Genomic DNA, 15,595 nt, shown 5'->3' on the forward strand with positions numbered 1-15,595 from the left:
CACCATTGTCGGGAGGGGAGGAAACGACAGACTCCATGCCGGACCAAGTAGGAATGAACCTGTGATGGGTATTTTCACAAGACGGAATGCTAACGGAATGTCAACTGCGTTACTGGGAGATAACGGCTCCATTAATATTAGGTCATTGTAGATCTGGGCTAAAAAAGGGCATGTGGGCCGAAATTAGAGTGTTGGGCTCATATCACGCAAAACGGACAATGGAGTCGATAGGTAACATTTTTCATTTAAGCCCAAGTTTTATTAAAACAGAGACGACTCTTCTTACTAAAGTCAAAAAGGAATTAAACCAACGTGCACGAGAATTACCGATTTCTCATACTCGCACAACCGTCTTTTCCCCTACCGATCAACACTCCATGGACGACCTCTTTCTCGTGCTTGGAAACCATCGTTCTGGCGTCGGATTCTTCCAAGTTTGTCCCCAAAACCCTAAGGTTTATTTTGATCAAGGCAGAGACAGCCACAATTATGATTAAAATCAACCGGTTGTCGAGTTTTATCAACAACACTTCCTATAGCAAGGAATCCATGGAAACTCTTGCTACCTGTAATGATGTTGATATCGGATCTCAAACATCCAAAACATCCTCCAACCCCGTCACGAGATTTAAAGGAGAATGTAACGGAAACATGTATTGGATCATTCTTATGAACGGACACTTTGACTCTTCTTCTAAGGTCACTACGACTCAGGCGACACTTTAGTAGTTGACTACCATGAAGGTGTCAATTCACAAACATTAACTGTTATTCGTCAATTCTGTGGAGAAAGAAATCATTTTTTTGAACTTCCATTCTCTCATACTTTTGTTTACACTTGGATGGGTCTTTCAGATAAAGTCTTGCATTATGTTCTTAGCTTCAGGAAACTTGTTGTTCCTTCGGCTCTTACGATGATGTATATGATTTTTGTTGGTCTTTGTGGAGAAATAAGTACAAGCGTTTCATATGAATTAGGGGTTGCAAGACCTAAACATGTGCGCTTGGCAGTTTGTGTTGTGATTATGATAGAATTTTCGGGGAGTGTAACAGTTGGAACTGGTACAATTTTAGTATTTCAATTCAGATTTTTGATCCTCTTTATGAGTTGACACTAAAGAAGCAACGGCCCTTATTAATTGTTGTTGAAGATAGGGGTAGTGATGTGTTGGCTACCTTGATTCTCAACAGGATATGTGTTAAGGCTGGTAACATTAAAGCTGTTGGGTTTGATGAGAACAAGAAGGAAAAACTGCAAGTTCTGGCCACCACCTTTACTGGAGATCAGCTTATAATGAAAGAACTTGGAATGAATATTGAGCAGGTGGAAATGGACACAATCGGGTCTAGCACATGTGATCATGATAAAGAGATGTGTCAAGAAAGGTTAGCCAGGTTTTCTGGTGGAGTTGGGATACTAAAGATTGTAAGAGCTAGCGACACCAAAGTAAGTTTAAAGAAAATTAGAGTTACAAATGCTTTAAAGGTCACCAATGCAGGTGCTGAGGTCCTTGTTGAAGTCCCATGTAAGTCTGAGAATGTTGTTGGGGAAATGATGACACCAAGGGAGGCTCCTAGTTACTTGTCCTTATATGTGATTGTTAATGAGAATAGAAAGGTCATTAAAGCTGTCAAAACGATCTTGGATGCAGCCTGGAAGAATTTGGGTGCTATACAACATTTTCATTCACCTTGAGGACAAGGTGAAAGTTTAGGCCGCCAGTATTGATAAGCCCCAACTTTACTGGTTTATAGCATAGGGGTATTTCTGTCTTTTATATATTTATTTTCCTATTAGCAAGTCTACAGCCAATCATGGGTGGAAACAATTGTTAGTGGGGGCAACACCTGATTATGTTGGTTGTTATTCCCTTTTGTCTTGTCTCTGGTGTAAGTATAAATAGACCTTATGTTTTAGGAAGTAGGCAGCTAAGAATTATTAAGAATTGAAGATTGTTCTTCTTGGAGAGTCCATTCCTCTCGAGTGAATGGAAAAACACTGATATCTTTTATATGTTTCATAGCTTGATTATCAATGGAGTCTGTTTCTTGTGCACAGATGTATCAGAGCCTATCACTCACACCTAGTTTATGTCAATAAATGCTTATAAAATCTTCATATCCAACTACTTAAAACTCCTTATTATCGGTGTCGAACACTCAAACCATAAGTCAATAAACGTTTCAAATAAGCAATTCCAAACACCCACTTAGTATGGTTGGATTATGTCAAGAATGTTTACAACATATTCTCCATACATTTTTTTTGAACGTCTATGAATTTATTAATCAACACACCAACTGGAAAGTATACTAGTTATATCATGCTTCCCTATCAAGAAGGATTCGTAGTGTGAAACAGAAAAATTATCCACATATATTCACATTCCTCCTTAAACCTGATGCAACTTATAGTATCCTGATAGATTGCAAGGAAAAGATTCTGGAAGCATGTATACACACCGGACAATCATTTTTGGAATGTTGGCTCTTTTTTTCTATTGAACATTAAACATTTATGAGCTACCTTTTTTCCAACCTACTGATTGGGAGGAAAGAGAACATATTGATAATCCATGTGTTTAGCAAAATAAAGACCTTTAAGATTTGTGCTTCTACACTATCTATCTAGCTCTTAGTTCACAAGAAACTCCATGAATGAGTACATGTAGACATATACTTCTGTTTCACTTTCACCTTATTAGACACCCCTATGAATGCAGAAATACAATATACTAATAGAAGTTTATATAGAAGTGTGATGTTTAACAACAAAAATTGCAGCAATCTAGAGTAAAATTACTTTATCAGTTACAAAGAATAGCTAGGAATGCTCTGCAAAAACTTACTTCTTGCTGCTGGATCATTTGAGAACCTACCAAGAACAGCAATGGTGGCTGTATTGCTACCAAATTTTTCAATCCCTCTAGAAATCATACAAGTGTGATTTGCTTCCACAACCACCATTAAATCTCCACCCAATAATGGAGCAACAGTCTCTGCAATCTGTCTTGTAAGCCTTTCCTGTACTTGAAGTTTGAAACCATAAAAATGAACTATTGATTGTAGAAGAGATTTCCCTTTTGGATTCACTTCTTCATCAGACATGTAACCTATATGAACTAAACCGTAAAAAGGTAGTAAATGGTGTTCACAGAGTGACCATAATGATAAATTCAATTCAGACTTGATATGTTCTTTATAATTCACACGCCCGATTGTTCTCAAAGGGATACCATTAAACTCACTGAGTTCCATCTCCAAATTTGAATCTTTAAAGCTCATGAGCCACTTGACAAAACGATTAGGAGTACCCATGAGTTCTTTTCTACATGGGTCTTGACCTAGGGATTGTATGATGGACCCCACAGCAGCAACCATTCCAGATTTTGAAGGTCCAATTTTGAAAGATCTTGAAGGACACCAACAAGAAGCTTTGGTTCTTGAATGAATGGTTTCAATATTGATGTCTTTATGTCTTAGAAGACCCAAAAAGTCAACCCACATGGCAGAATCGTCTTTTTCAAAAGAACCTGAACCAGACCCGACTACAACCTTGACCCATTTTGAGTGATCAGAGTCGAGACACCCAGGGGCAAAACTGGGAAAGTGAATATGTGAGCAGTGAAGAATGACAGCAGCACCAGTTGGTTTGATCCAATGTTGTAGAGCTAAACAGATTTCATCTGCTAAACGTTGTGGATCTTGGAGTCTTTTTGCAAAGATGTCGGCGACCCTTGAGAGTTTGCTAAGGCCCACAACACGTTGACCAGATGGAATATAGCCTACGTGGCATTTGACCTGGAATGGGAGTAAACAAGATTCACAATATGAAAAGAGATCAAGATCTCTAACAAGAACAAGCCCACCAGCTCCTCCAGCTTGACCAACTCCATTTTCGACTCCTACTTCAGGAAATAATGCACCTTGGATTACGTCTTTCACCTTCTGATTGTAGCCTGGAGAAATTCAAAATCGTTAGAAAGATTTTCTAGATTCGTTGAGAGTTTGAAGTCACTGCTTTCAAACCAAATGCCAAATTTCTATGTAATTCTAGCAAACTGTCAAACTAAAATACGATTGAAATGAAACACGGAATGAAGATAAGAGTGGTGATATAATGAAAATGAGCGAACCTCTGGTCCCTTCGCGAAGAGCTTTGGCAACACGAAGAGGGGTTTTCCTAATCCCTTCTCTATTGATGTCTTCACCCAAGCCCTCTAGCAAAACTTTGACAGCATCTTCAATGGCTACAGTCTGTGGGTCTTGCTCAAAATCAAGCTCAACACACCCACCAAGGTTTATCCCATTCTCTAGCCCCAAATCGTAATGACAATCATCCAAAGCTCCCATTGAACAGACCCTAATTGAATGAATCACAAACCCAGATGGGTTTGAATTGAATCTACAAATAAACCCTACTCTCTTTCTCAATAAAATCAAATTTTGATTATAAATATCCAAGATAAGAAAACCCCAGTATAAATCTGATAAACCCTAATCCCTTTTACAATGGAAATGCAATCTATTATACCAAAAAACAGCCAGAACGATCTGTATATAATCTTTGAACAAAACGAGGCAAAACAGAAAAACCCCAGGTCAGATAACACCGACAAAAGGATAGAAATTTGATGACGAATGAATGAATCTTGGAAGAATGAAACCTGGTTCAAGAATCTTATCAAAGGGGGACGAGGGCTACCGGGGTACCAAGGAAGAAGAGGGGAGATGAGATATGTGTGTGCTGTGTGCGCAATTTGTGTGAAGTGTGTGAATATGTAGAGATGAAAGGAGTGCCATTGATTTTGGAATGTGTGATAGATACATACATATCTCTTTTTTTATTTGGAAAAAGATCAAATCTTTGAACTTGGACCATATTGCTTGCGACTTGCAAGTGCCGTTGAAGGTTTTGGTTTTTGTCGTTTTAATGTTGGTGGACACTTTTACGTTAAGATCTCTGTCATTAATTTATAATATAACCGTTGAATCTCATTCAAAGAAGAAAAAAAAATTGTGATGTTTGATTCGGAATATTGATTGGTAATAATATTTGATTATTTGCTAGAAATCTAAGATGCATTTAATACCAAAAATAAATAACTTTCAGACCAAATCACTAATAATAAGAAGGGAAAAGCACTTCAAAGCCACTTTAACCATCACTTATTTTGATCTACAAAAACCATTCATATTGGCTAAAAAGTTCAATATTACCATTTTAATATTGGCTAAAATGTTCAATATTATCATTTTAATATGTTAGGTGTCTTGTTTTATATGTTTCTTATTCTTAAAAAATCACTCATTTTATAAAAAAAGTTCGACGACCAGTACTACCAATGCTAATACGAATGCATTTTTTATACTCTAAATAATAATATATTTATGTAAACATTCTATAATTTATTTATGTTCATCATAGAACTCTACGAATGCATTTTTTATACTCTAAATAATAATATATTTATATAAACATTCTATAATTTATTTATGTTCATCATAGAACTCTTATAGTTTGTTTGAATGATCCATATACACATAAACAAAAAGTAAATAAAATGTTCTATGTTTTATGGAGAATACAAAAACAACCCAGATCTATATTTTATATTCATAAAAGTGTCTATATACAAACCCATTTTTATTTTGTGTACCAAATAAGAAAATAACATTATTTGAAACTATATAGTTTGTATGAATAGCCAATATACATGTTTTGTAATTTGTTTTTTGAATTATATGATGGAAAGAAATAAATAGTAGAATTTTTACATTAATATCTTGTTATTTTGACTATAAAAAATATATTCATGTTACCATTTGTAGTAGCGGTCGCAATGGACTTTTTTTAAAGCTTCTGTTACTTTCTTAGAACTAAATTACCTGCAAAATTGGCACCAACATGTCAATGTGGTGGTTAAACCGGATTCATGTGAAACTTTAGTGTTTTATGTGCTTTTCCCTGGTAATAATTGTTGATATGATTATTTTAATTCACTTATTAGAATAACTGAATAAGAGAATTGATAGTGATTTATAAAAATTATATTTTATAAGATACCAAATAAATAAATCTTATAAAAATGCCTAAAATAAAAAAAGGATTAAATTGGCAGAATGTTAGTATATTTAAATATTAATATTTTTTAAATCATGTTAATATTCATATAATTTCAATCGTGCTAGAAGATCAAATTAGTTTTGCAGGTTGTTTGTAGTTGAGTTATAGCATTAAACCAAAAAGAACACTACCCAAGCAATGATGAGCTGTGGGGATTTCCTCTTCTACAACGGGTTATGTCGAGTATACTAGGAGAGCATAAAACCTCCATATCATTCATGTATTTAAAGTCATCTCTTTAACTGAGGAGGACTGTAGAAGGGAGTCCTCAATACAGGGCATTCCCAAAGATTGAAGATGACTACAGCCAAAAATCCTCAAAAAATGACATGATCAAAGCAAATGAGTGAAGCTGGAGACAAGTTGTCATAAAAGAATGTAGAACATTGCAAGAGAAGGAACACAGGGAAAGTCCTTAAAATAGGGCATGCAACAACATAAACATTTTTATCCATAGAAAAAAAAAATCAAGTAATTGTTTTGAAGTTTTCTAATATAATCTTAAACTACACCACCAATGTTAAAGTGCTAACAGAAATAAGGAGAGTTGAAGACGAGATATCATTAACCAAGAAGTATATATATCCCCTACCCGATTGATCTCCAACACATTCATTTACCTTTAGTTGAAGGCATGAGTAATGTTTATTTTAGTGAATATATCCCCATTAAGAATGACACACAAAGTTAATACATAAATTAAATAATAGATTTTAAGCAATAATAATAATCATTTTAGTTCCAACCTACTAATTACACTTATCTCATAGTGGTCGCTAACTACAAAATAAACAATTGTTTCCCAGATTTGTTTTAACAAATTGCATTAAAAAAAATTAAAAATTAAAAAATAAAATAAAAAATAAAAAATAGTGTTGATTTTGCAATTGTTGGTGAAGCTCACCAACCCCACTGTCACTTTCCAGTCCCACATATTTTGAATTGAGGTAAAAAAAAATAGCTTTAACTACCTTTCCGTCAAAGGGCTGCCTAACATTTGCTTTATAGTTTATTATTATCTTTTATACGATTAAGTTTATTTTCATATAAATTTAAATCAATGAAATTATATTATTTCAAAAAAAGGTGTGTGTGGGTGGAGGGTGTATATGAAAAGTCTTCAATTACAAATATTGATTTGTTTTAGGAATCATCTTTACTTTAGACCGAACCTAAACGTCTAAACCTGTGAGAACTAAAAGGGCTAATGTCATAAAAACCATCAAGTTTTCAGGGTTTTGTCGGTTTTGCCTAAAGTTGAAATTTATGTCAGTTTTTACACAAACATTTTCGAAAAAATGTTCGGTTTTACCCTTTTACCGGTGATAACAGATTTTCCAGGTTACCATTATATTAAATTCGCAAAAAACCCTTAAATTTACTATTTTTTTGCGTTTTTATCCTTAAGTTTATATTTTTTTTTACACTTTAACTCTAAGTATATTTTTTTCATAATATACATATTCATGCAGAAAAATCGTATTTATATACGAAAAAATATTTAATTAAATATTGTATTTATATTTTTTTTTTAATGTTATATATATTAAATGTTGTATTTATATTTTTTTGATGAAATCCATTGTAATTTATTGATTTGGTCGTGCCTTCAGTCTCTCCTCTATACCTTGAACGTAATTTATGTTAGAGCACTCTGATTTATCATAAATTACTTTTAAAGCTTATTTATTATATTAAACCAAATAAAATTTTGTTTTAAAAAACTTCTCTTGTGCATAAAAACCTTGAAGTCTTTTTAACAACTAACTCTAATCTTTTACTCCTTTGCTCACTTTTAACCCAACATATTCTTACTGAAGTCGTACAATAAATAAACAACACGATCAATAAATTACAATGGATTTCATCAAAACAAGATTGAAAAACTAATCTGTTATGATTATGGAAGCCAATTCAAGAGTTTGAACAAGTAATTAAAAAGAATTTGAACAAGATTTGACCAATTGAAGAATCTTTTATTCAATCACTTGTAATCATACATGAAGCAATGAGTAAACACAAGGCACAATATGAACTTGAAAGTGGGAGTCAAAGAATGAACGCCCCTGATGCCACCTTTATCTAGACCATCACTTCCATAAATTTACAAAATGGAAATCACATTGACAACTTTAGACCATCACTTCTACAAAATGGCCCCTGAACTTTATTAAATGCCACCTTTATCTAGATTATTGATTATCCAAGTCTACAAGATTAAAAGTAGTGACTTAAACTCTTAATGGATCAAGAAAATCTTTCTACAAACACATTTTAGGTAAATTCATCATTATGGTCTCTTTATAAACACGATTTACAACTTTTTTTATAGTTTAGTTTATTATATAGATTACATGTTTGATGAAGAAGTGAACCCGAAAGGGAAATCTCTTCCACAATCAATAGTCCACTTTTATTCACACCCAGTTGTTATATACTACTATTTACACAGTTCAAGATACCCTCAAACTCATACAAACATACCTGGTTTTTGGTTGACAAATGACAAATCTACCCCTACCAAATGTGACGAATCTTCGCCCAATCTATCTCCACACTTGGTTCACGAACCCTTCCCTTCTTTCTCTCTTTTCTTGATTCAGATTTAGATTTCCTACCCCTACAAACTTCCTTTATTTCCAGATTTGGTTTAAGAACACTTTCTGTGTTAACTTTCTTCATTTCAAGATCCGGTTTATGAACACTTTCTTCTTGAACTTTTTCAGAATGAAACCCATGAAGATGAACTGTGAAATAGAACACTCCCAGAGCTAATATCAGTACTGAACATGCCCATATCTGAATCCTACAACCCTGCAAATATGTAAAATAGTCAACAATAGTCAACTCAGTTACATGCAAGATTAACAGAAATATATCATTATTGATTTATTTCAGAGTCTTGCCTTATTGATTCGAGGTTGGGATTTGAAGGGAAGGTTTCTATCTGCATGCTCAAGAGCATAACGCAGCAAGTCAACAATAGTCAACTCAGTTGTGACTTCATTGTTATCTGAAATGTCAAATGTTTGTTTAATTGGATGAACACCAAGAAGCTCTCCAAGATAAACACAAACACGTGCACGTTCAGATAATGTAAGTAGATCTCCATGTGTAATTGCAATAGCAGGTTTATGATCTGAAAAATGGAAGATATGAGTGAAAAAGATATAAAAAAAACATATAGAATAAAAATGAAAAAAAAAAAATGGCATTTCATAATCCATATTCCATAGTAACCTTTGAAAGACAAAAATGGTGAACTGAAAACTTTAGAAACCATTTCTGTATACTGTGTGTCTGCTCCATTGCTGTCCAAACATTTCAGAATTGAAAGCCCGTTGACCACAAATATAACAAAGTTGACTTTCCTTCTTTCATAAGAGACGAATTTATCCTTCATTTTGGCGTTTGAAGTTGGGCTATATATCCGGAATAACATTTGAATAAGCATATAGCTAGAACAGTAGAACACTATGATAATCTGATGAGAAATAATAAATTATAATTTATAAAATTCAACCTTTTCACCAGTTCATTGTGAGAAACACCTTTTGTCATCCAGTGTTTGATCATCTCCAAATTTTCAGATAAATCATTGGAAAAGCTTCGAGTGTCATACAGGCAGAAAGAAGTTGAATTTCTTGGTATCATGTATTCGTGGAGGAAGGAAGTTCCATTTCCAATGGAAGAATTGTCTGAAACAATCAATCAAGATTATTAATTTCATTGGAATGATTGAAAATACAGAAAGTATTATATATAATGCACAGAATTGTGAAATGAAAGAATACATGTGACTTGGGCTCTTTCTGGTGCAAATTTGTCATCTTCAAAAACCCTTGAGATTCTGTTGATGAGACTACTTTTCCCAGATCCTTTTGGGCCGATTAATAGAAGTGTTGTTGTTTTTGGCAAGTTGTAGTCACTCATGGTCATCCCTCCTACGTTTTCTACCCATGATCCAGGGGTATAGCTGGAAAAAAAACTGAAAAGTTTCTCAAAAAGATCCTATTTATGGGGGTTTTGTATATGCTACAATACAGAGAACTAATCAGATAACTAAAGAAAGCAGGAAAGGAATTTACCGAGATTTTAGAGCCTGAAATTTACAAACTCTGATAGATTTCTATTTGAAGGTAGAGGTAAAGATAGCAATTGAGCTCAAGTGCTAAACTTAAATCGAACTTCGCCTATAAGATATTAATGAGTTCATATGATGATAAACAGTACCTCAAAATTTTACTTTTAGCCACCTCGATATTCAAAGCCCGGTGCTTCAATTCATTGTAATTCTTAAGAACTTGTGCGTAGACGCTGTGCGTTCTTGTTTCGTTTTCTTTGCTCTTCAAAGTGTTATAAGAATCTCGGAAGCTCGTAACATCAGATTCTGTAAACACGGATTCGTTCTCGTCCGTTGTTTTGGCTTTCAAACCACCTGGCCTGAATCAAAAAATTATTACTCAGGATTCATCTTAAATTGTTTTGCAGTTCAACAATTTCCAGCTTTTAGACAAGAAAACATACCTTGAAGTGGGTATTACGCTCAAACGATCAAGGAATTGCTGATTGATGGAGGATAGGTCTTCATCGTCAATGGAGGAATCCGGAAGAGAAATTGTATCACCGCCCATTACTGCTTGGAAATTGGAACGACGGTGGGTGAAAGTCGACGGATAAGGGTTACAATTCCTGCGCAGGCTGACGGTGGAGGAGGTGGCGTTTTTTGGAGTGTGCAACTAGTTATTAGTTATTACTACACTTTGACTTTGCCCTCTTTCTTCGTCTTTGTCTGTATTGCAGAACTCTCCCCAAGGTTTTGCAATGAAACAAGTTGAGCCTGTGTTTGGGATTCCTTTTTAGACCTTTAAAAGGACTTTTTTTGTAAAACAGAAGGGTTTTCTTGGTTGATACTAGAGTTAATCTTTTGATGATGATAGTTTTTCTCTTTTCTTATATAATTAACAGAAGTGTTTTTTTGGTTGATACTAGAGTTAATCTTTTGATGATGATAGTTTTTCTCTTTTCTTATATAATTAACAGAAGTGTTTTCTTGGTTGATACTAGAGTTGTAAACGTATAAAACATATACGAATATGTTTGTTTCTTTAAGTTTAACTAGACTAAAAAATTAAATTATTACGGACACCTAAACAAACACATTTTGCTTAAAATATTATTTTTTTCGTGTTTATTTGTTCTTGTTCATTAATGTGTTAAATGAACAAAAACAATTATAAATAAACAAACATAAGCATAAATAAGAGAAAATTTCAAACAAGCAACCATACATGAATAAAATAATTATATATAAACCTTAGAATGTAATACGGATCCAAAATGAAAAAACAATTCAAAATATAAAGTCTAGTATGTTGGAAATGATGTCTAAGATTATTAATTGTTTTAGTAATATTTTTAATAATAGTAGAGTACTTTTGGGTTGGTCTATGACACAAATAATATTAATGATATAGATAAAATAAGTTATTAATTTATTAAGGAATTCATAAATTAATTATAAATTATTTTAGTAATCAATTAAATTATTTTAATTAATAAAGGACTTGAATATTCCAGAAGCTCCTAGAGATCTTGATATGGACGGTTTTGACAACATTCTGTTAGGGATAAGGTAACTTTCAAATAAGATAAGGATAAGCCCTAAGAGTTTGTATCCATTAGGGATTTATCTGCAGCCTTTAAATAGACTGTTAGGGGTCAAACCTTCAAGTTGTTATTCACTTTAGAATCGTCTACTCTCTCTCTCTCTCTCTCTCTCTCTCTCTCTCTCTCTCTCTCTCTCTCACATACACACACAAACACATACAAAATTCAGAACCCCTCTCCTAGGGTTAGTGGATTTTGTATGAACCCTAATCTAAGGTTCTTCCAATTTGCTTTTGGAGTTTGTAGGCATGACTTCATTAGAGGGGTTCTACGTTGGATCCTTCATCCACTACAACAACTGACATTCACGATATCTCAATAAAGGAACCAAGTGGTTAGTATGTTCTTCTTTCTTTTAGTTTTAAAAGTATGTTGTTATAGCTAGTGATGACGTGCCTAAGACGGCACGACAGAATCGCGCCTAGCCAAAACACTAAGCGTTCCAGCCGGGCTAAGCCCAGCAGGCTCAGCGCCCGCCAGCGCCTCTGAGGACAGGATGCCCGGGCGAAAGGCTTGCGCCCGCTGAAGAACGCTCCCAGCTCCAAGACAAAAGAGACAATCAGGGGACAAACAGTGGATCAGACCATTACCGCCAGAGCCAATAAGAGCGCCCTGACGGTTAAGGACGCACGATCCTCCAATCAGCGCCTCTGATCTTGTCTCCCCAAAAAGCGATCCTGTCTAGTACGGACTGGGCAGGAGCGCTAGGTATAAAAGGATGCACCCTCGGACTCGCGAGGTAAGCTCTTCTCTCTAAGAGCAGACACCAAAAACCCTAGATATCTCCTAACTTGACCGTCGGAGCGTTCTTCCGGGAGCACCCTCCCGGAAAGCGGCTGACGGCCTCTCTTTCTTGTGATCTTGCAGGGATAACCGATAATCTGATCCACCAGTGTTAATCCAGCTGAAAGTCAGGTCACATCATTTGGCGTCGTCCGTTTGTGAGACGAAGAACACAAACTAAAAGCAAAAGACTGAAGAATCAATGGCGTCCGACGGCAGTGATGGACGCGATGGCTCTCAGGCTAGTCCCATACGCTCCATGGCAACGTTGGACGAAACACCGCCGCCCACGGCGGACAACAGAGCAACCCTAGGTGAGGGAAGCTCTACGATAACCACCAACACCGCCTCGCAACCGGCAACTCACCAACTGAGGACAACTCCGGCGGGGCCACTCTTAACCACATCCCTTCAGATGCCGCCATTCTTTGTACCTCCAACACAGCAACCACCGTTGATCCAACCAGCGATGCTGCCACCGAGCCAAGTTTTCAACAGCCAGCCGTCGTTTACAGTGACACCGTTCAACCAAGTGACGGGTGGATTAGGCCCAATGCTTTCTCTACCCCCACTAGCGCAGACTATGGTGGCTCATACGCCACCTATCTACTCGATGGCAGGTACGTGGGCCGGACCGACCATTGCCTCTAACCATAACCTCCAGCAGGCCTCGACAATCAACCCCTTAACACCAATACACTCTTTCCCCTCTGGCTATCCTCTCTAGTTGCCATTTCAACAGCACTCCTTTTACAGACCAACTCCAGGCTTTCATGCATCGTCGTCATGTGATTTAAGCCTCCAACACCAGTCACAAGGCACACCAGTCGTCCCAACCCAAGACTGCCTCTCTCGCAGCGTTACATCCCCGTTTGTCAAAGAGTTGCTAGACTACGAAATACCGAACACAGCCAAACTGCCAACGCTCAAAACCTATAACGGCACTACCGACCCGGACAGCCACATCGACACGTATGAGTGGACAATGACGTATCTGAAGCTTGATGAAAGGTTCTGGTGCACATATTTCTCGACGACTCTCGATGGAAATGTAGGCACATGGTTCAAGAAGTTACGTCCAAGCAGCATCTCCAACTTCGCTCAACTTAAATACCTATTCCTCACCAACTTCATGCAGCTACGAAAGTACAAAGGAGATTCTCATTCTATAATAGGATGTAAGCAAAAGGAGGGTGAAACCGTGCGAGAATATTTCACCCGGTTCATAAACGCCACGTTGGATGTGCTGGGACACGACGAAGGGCTTATAGCTGGCGCTTTCACATGGGGCCTTTTACCAGGTCCCCTGTCACAAAAGCTTATGGGTAAGAAACCCCAAACACGGGCCGAGTTAAAGGAAAGGGTAGAACGATATCTCAGGCAGGAAGAAGGGGAGGCAGCAAAGCAGGCATACCTAAATGCCATGACGACCAAACGCCATAACCCAAGTCATACGGACTTTCGAGGAGGAAGTAGGCACTTTGGCCAGGCAAGGAGGCCTCAGGCGAGGTTTCTCCCATTCGATAGAGACGACAGACGGAGTCGTCGACCAGAGGTGTATGTGGTATCAGAAAAACAACAGCCAGCCAAGTCACCCAAGAGCCGGTATTGCGAGTACCACAAAAGCAAGACACACGATACGATCAGTTGTTCGGTACTCAAGAAAGAAATAGAGGAAAAGCAGCTCAAAGGAGACTTGGTGGAAATAGCACGAAGCTTGTGCGCCAAGTTTGACGCCGAGAATGCCAAGGACGCGCATTAAGAAGGAATTCAACCCAAGGATATATTCATGATACGTAACAAAAGTAGTAGGGAAGCACAGCCGCCGAACTGTCGGATCCCCGGGCCCCCGGCGCGGACTCTCACGTTTTCTGTGCAAGACCCTCGTCCTGAGGGATGGAGAGGTGATAACCCATTGGTAATCCAGGCCTCCATCAAAGATGTGACCATACACAGAGTGTATATCGACATAGGGAGTTCAGCAGATATAATCTATGAGCACTATTTTCGGCTCCTCCCGGATCGATGGAAAGACAACCTGAGACCCACGGCAGGGCGGCTGGTCGGATTCACCGGCCACAGCCTGTGGTCGTTGGGCACGATTTACCTTCCCCTAACAATCACCAACCACGATAAGCAACGAAAGAAGACGGTCCTGATCGACTTCGTGGTCATCCGACATTCGGCAGAGTACAACATCATCTTGGGTAGAACGACCCTCCTAAAGCTAGGAGCGGTCCCGTCGACTATGCATGGAATCTTGAAATTCGACACTCCGGCAGGTCCAGCCACAGTACTCGCCACCCCTCCCAGAGAATTGCAGTGCTTTACGGTAATGAAGCCAGCAGAGATGACTAAAGAAACAAAAAAGCCACGACGAGATCCGGCGAAAGGAAAGGAAGTAATCAACGAAGAATACCATGATCAGCCGATCAGCATTGGTCATAACCTCCCAGGTCACGTGAGGGAGGCAGTAGTCGGCCTACTCAAGCGATACAAACACATATTTGCATGGACTCCCACATATATGGTGGGGGTAGATAGGAAGGTCATTGAGCATAAACTGGCAATCAAGCCAGGGACAAAGGAAGTGAAGCAGAAGAGAAGGGTCCAAGGAGGGGACCGCAACAGGGCAATTAATGCAGAGGTGGCTAAGCTGGCGGAGGCCGGAATAGTAAGGGAAGCAGTTTTCCCAACCTAGATCACTAATCCGGTTATGGTGCGCAAGCAGGACGGGTCATGGCGTATGTGTATTGACTTCTCAGACTTGAATAAAGCGTGTCCCAAGGACTGCTACCCCCTCCCGGAGATCGACCAGAAAGTGGAATCGCTGCAAGGGTTCAAGCTGAAGTGTTTCCTAGATGCATATAAGGGGTATCATCAGATTCTGATGAGCGAGCAGGACGAAGAGAAAACGGCTTTCTACACGGATCATGGCACCTTTTGTTACACCAAGATGCCTTTTGGTTCGAAGAACGCGGGTGCCACGTACCAGCGCCTGGTCGACTCAATCTT

The 15,595-nt window shown here is 37.6% G+C and overlaps 3 protein-coding genes across 5 annotated transcripts; 1 reads left to right on the forward strand and 2 right to left on the reverse strand.

Moving 5' to 3' along the window:
- Positions 1 to 2,698: 2,698 nt before the first annotated feature.
- Positions 2,699 to 4,831, reverse strand: LOC145137670 (GTP cyclohydrolase 1-like). Its single transcript, XM_079071796.1, has 2 exons — positions 4,137 to 4,831; positions 2,699 to 3,959 (listed from the first exon to the last, which is right to left on the reverse strand). Exons 1-2 carry the CDS (start codon positions 4,351 to 4,353, stop codon positions 2,812 to 2,814), a joined length of 1,365 nt encoding a protein of 454 aa, XP_078927922.1. The 5' UTR covers positions 4,354 to 4,831; the 3' UTR covers positions 2,699 to 2,811.
- A 3,247-nt stretch (positions 4,832 to 8,078) lies between these two features.
- Positions 8,079 to 11,001, reverse strand: LOC145138193 (uncharacterized). Of its 3 annotated transcripts, XM_079072315.1 has the most exons (8): positions 10,655 to 11,001; positions 10,361 to 10,570; positions 9,922 to 10,115; positions 9,651 to 9,825; positions 9,368 to 9,549; positions 9,034 to 9,266; positions 8,612 to 8,941; positions 8,079 to 8,336 (listed from the first exon to the last, which is right to left on the reverse strand). In XM_079072315.1, the coding sequence occupies exons 1-7, from the start codon at positions 10,759 to 10,761 to the stop codon at positions 8,645 to 8,647; spliced, it is 1,398 nt and encodes a 465-aa protein (XP_078928441.1). In that variant the 5' UTR covers positions 10,762 to 11,001; the 3' UTR covers positions 8,079 to 8,336; positions 8,612 to 8,644. The 3 variants fall into 3 exon arrangements, with proteins under 3 accessions (XP_078928441.1, XP_078928440.1, XP_078928442.1); XM_079072314.1 differs by lacking the exon at positions 8,079 to 8,336 and having other exon boundaries at positions 8,400 to 8,941; positions 10,655 to 11,000; XM_079072316.1 differs by lacking the exon at positions 8,079 to 8,336 and having other exon boundaries at positions 8,400 to 8,941; positions 9,922 to 10,103; positions 10,655 to 10,993.
- A 3,368-nt stretch (positions 11,002 to 14,369) lies between these two features.
- On the forward strand, positions 14,370 to 15,281 carry LOC145139013 (uncharacterized). Its single transcript, XM_079072981.1, has one exon. The coding sequence runs from the start codon at positions 14,370 to 14,372 to the stop codon at positions 15,279 to 15,281; it is 912 nt and encodes a 303-aa protein (XP_078929107.1).
- The last annotated feature ends 314 nt before the right edge of the window (positions 15,282 to 15,595 follow it).

The sequence above is a fragment of the Lactuca virosa genome, chromosome 9 (genome assembly GCF_052849685.1).
Source record: "Lactuca virosa cultivar CGN04683 chromosome 9, Lactuca_virosa_CGN04683_v6, whole genome shotgun sequence".
NCBI lineage: Eukaryota > Viridiplantae > Streptophyta > Magnoliopsida > Asterales > Asteraceae > Lactuca > Lactuca virosa.

Excerpts from the sequence above, each read along its gene's own strand:
- LOC145137670 (XM_079071796.1), bottom strand. The coding sequence starts at position 4,353 with ATGGGAGCTTTGGATGATTGTCATTACGATTTGGGGCTAGAGAATGGG. Across the intron at positions 3,960-4,136 it reads TCTTCGCGAAGGGACCAGAG|GCTACAATCAGAAGGTGAAA; the intron begins GTTCGCTCATTT and ends GAATTTCTCCAG.
- LOC145138193 (XM_079072315.1), bottom strand. The coding sequence starts at position 10,761 with ATGGGCGGTGATACAATTTCTCTTCCGGATTCCTCCATTGACGATGAA. Across the intron at positions 10,571-10,654 it reads AGCGTAATACCCACTTCAAG|GCCAGGTGGTTTGAAAGCCA; the intron begins GTATGTTTTCTT and ends TTTTTGATTCAG. Across the intron at positions 9,550-9,650 it reads CACAATGAACTGGTGAAAAG|CCCAACTTCAAACGCCAAAA; the intron begins GTTGAATTTTAT and ends CCGGATATATAG.
- LOC145139013 (XM_079072981.1), top strand. The coding sequence starts at position 14,370 with ATGATACGTAACAAAAGTAGTAGGGAAGCACAGCCGCCGAACTGTCGG.